At 36.8% G+C, this 2,936-nt stretch overlaps 1 protein-coding gene across 1 annotated transcript in view; it reads left to right on the top strand.

Annotated features, from left to right (window-relative positions):
- The window catches only part of ATP8A1 (ATPase, aminophospholipid transporter (APLT), class I, type 8A, member 1), a 292,825-nt gene that overhangs the window by 83,042 nt on the left and 206,847 nt on the right, over window positions 1-2,936 (top strand). Inside the window, exons 10-11 of the mRNA XM_011968920.1 lie at window positions 921-1,032; window positions 2,379-2,544. Of these exons, the coding sequence (XP_011824310.1) occupies window positions 921-1,032; window positions 2,379-2,544 (278 nt within the window). The remainder of the gene's footprint in view (window positions 1-920; window positions 1,033-2,378; window positions 2,545-2,936) is intronic.

Genomic DNA, 2,936 nt, shown 5'->3' with positions numbered 1-2,936 from the left:
AGTCAGGGCTGGCAATGCAAATAAGTGGTGAGAGCTGTGTATTTATCTTAGGAATTTTTTTTGGCCCTTTATTATGCACAAAGCTATTTTTAATTTGGGTGGGATGCGGGGGTGGGGGGGAGAGAGAGAGAGAGAGAGAGTGTGTGTGTGTGTGTGTGTGTGTGTGTGTGTGTGTGTGGTGGGGCTGAGGTGGGCAGACAAATTCTTTAGCCCCATCACTTCCTAACACTTTTAGAAACCTAAATGGACTTATTAATTTAGGAAAAGTTATAAATACGTGTGTAAATTAGCCTCTGAATTCCAAAACATTACCTACTGTTTTGGTTAATGTATTAGTTTGCTCAGGCTGCATAACAAAACACTATAGACTTGGTGGCTTTAATGATGGAAATTTATTTTTCTCACTTGTCCGAAGGCTAAACATCTGAGATCAGAGTACCTGCATGATTGGGTTCTGGTGAGGGTCATCTTCCTGGCTGGCAAAAGGCCCCTTCTTGCTGTGTCCTCACGAGGACAAAAGCAAACTCCTCGAGTGTCTTTTTATGAGGGCATTAATCTCTTCATGAGGACCCAACCCTCATGACCTCTTCTATATCACATTACCTTCTGAAGGGTCATTTCCAGATACCATTATATTGGGGGTAAGAATTTCAACATGTGAATAGTGGAGGGACTCAGTGCAGTCCATAGCAGATAGTGAAGTTACAGAAAATGACTGGCTTGGTGTGAAGGAAAAACAACTTAAATACTTGTGTTGTTGCTGTTTAAGAAAATTATTTGTATTGGAGGGAAATTACTTTCTAAAAATTAAATATGAGAAGGGTTATTTTAATAATGGGAACATTTGTAACTATATGGTGACTAGAGTTCTTAAGCATTTTAGAAAATACTGTTTCTAATGTCAACATAATCTGTCTTAGCACTGTTCCACTGGGAGCAGATCAGATTCTTCTTCGAGGAGCTCAGTTGAGAAATACACAGTGGGTTCATGGAATAGTTGTCTACACTGGACATGACACCAAGCTGATGCAGGTGGGATTTATCTCTATGAAACCTTTTGGACCTCAGGCTTTTGTGAGTGTGTGATTTATAGATCTCAGTGCAGTGGTCCCAAACATAGGAGACCATCTGTCACAGATTCCTGATCCAACCCTATATATTCAGAATCTGGTCCTCCTGTGAGTGGGACCTTGAAATTACTTCCCTATAAGAATGGCTCACTGCACACAGGAATACTGGAAGGTTCACCAGAGATTATACGTGAACTCTCAAGAATGTTGTGTATGGGTCTATGGCAGCATTTACTAACTATTATAGTGATTATTACAGGTTGTCTATGTCAGGATAAGTGATCTGCATTAAAAGATGTGTCTTGTAATTTTAATGTAATAGTCATATTTTTAAATTTCTATCTTTTTATAAAATTTTTTAGAAATTTGAATCAAATGACCATTTTTCATAGCATTTATACGCAAGGCTGTTTTTGCCATCAGCTTTAATTCTTGCATTGATCTTCACACCTGCCTACAGTTGCTCCGTCTCTATGTTATACCATCAATATTCAATAGTTAGATGGGTGTGGAAAACAGTTTTAAGAAACTAAATGAAAATCTGCTCTCAGAGCTAATGCCTTTCTACCTTGTACAGGCGTGAAGGTATTATCAATAGGCAAGCAAGATTGCTGTTAGTGATTCCGCCCCTAGGCATTTTATAAATTCTATAAATCTTCGTTTTATATTGATTATGACATTTAATTTTCTGTCCGGTGGATTTTTTGCTTGGCACAGGTCTACATAACCGTTTGAATCATCAAATACAGCTGAGGAAACTTGCCTCTGTTATTCTTTATAGCCAGGACTACTTAAATTACTGCTGCATTCAGTAAAACAATTGCTAAATGCCACCAGAAATTGGAAAGCTGGAGATACTTTAAATGTTGCCTTCATATGTTAAAATTTCCAGGTGCCTGTTTGGGTGTGGGGGCATGGGCTGCCTTGTCTGCCTCTCTTCCTGAACGGAAACACTAACTAAATGTTTCTAGACTACCCTCTTTGCTTACATAGTCAAGTAATGCATTATTCGTCTTACCTGCCACAATGCAAAAGCTATTTTTGCAAAAGGAATGTAATTTCCTTCTCCTCTTCTTTCTTATAGTTTACTTCCTAGAAAAAGGCCTGGGTGGTATAGTGGCCTTGAAAAAAAGAGGTGGTTAAGCATTGGCACCTTATTACATTTGTCATGGGTTTTGCATAATTTTCAAGAATCCACCCACAACTAGATACCGAGTTGTGACTTTGTCATCCTCAACAGAATACTAAGTATACATTGCTAAATCATTGGTGTACATTTTTTATTACTCATCTTGTTTCTTTTTACAGAATTCAACAAGTCCACCACTTAAGCTCTCAAATGTGGAACGGATTACAAATGTACAAATTTTGATTTTATTTTGTATCTTAATTGCCATGTCTCTTGTCTGTTCTGTGGGCTCAGCCATTTGGAATCGAAGGCATTCTGGAAAAGACTGGTATCTCAATCTAAACTGTAAGCAATCAAGTGCTTACTGCACTTTTTTAGATTAAAACGTATTTGTTTCACAATTGATCTTGATTTACTTTATGGAATTTCCTATTGTTTCTAAAAAGAAGACCTTGTTGCCAAGATAGCTGGATGTTTGATCTTTGTTTTTCAATGAGATTTCCAACAAGTGTAAGTAAAATTTGGGAATCCTAAAATTTCAGAATCCTTAAAAACATAATGACAACTCTGTAGTGGTATGAAATGTTCACGGAGTATAGTCATTTATGATATACATCAATGAAAACTATTCCTTAAAAATATTTTTAACATAGATGGTTAACTGCATGGTAAAGAAAGTAGACTGACCATGTGTGGATATAATAAAACATAATATATTTAAATATATATTGTATATA

Source organism: Mandrillus leucophaeus, unplaced genomic scaffold, assembly GCF_000951045.1.
Source record: "Mandrillus leucophaeus isolate KB7577 unplaced genomic scaffold, Mleu.le_1.0 Scaffold865, whole genome shotgun sequence".
In the NCBI taxonomy this organism is placed as follows: Eukaryota; Metazoa; Chordata; class Mammalia; order Primates; family Cercopithecidae; genus Mandrillus; species Mandrillus leucophaeus.
This window is presented reverse-complemented; position numbering and strand designations above follow the sequence as displayed.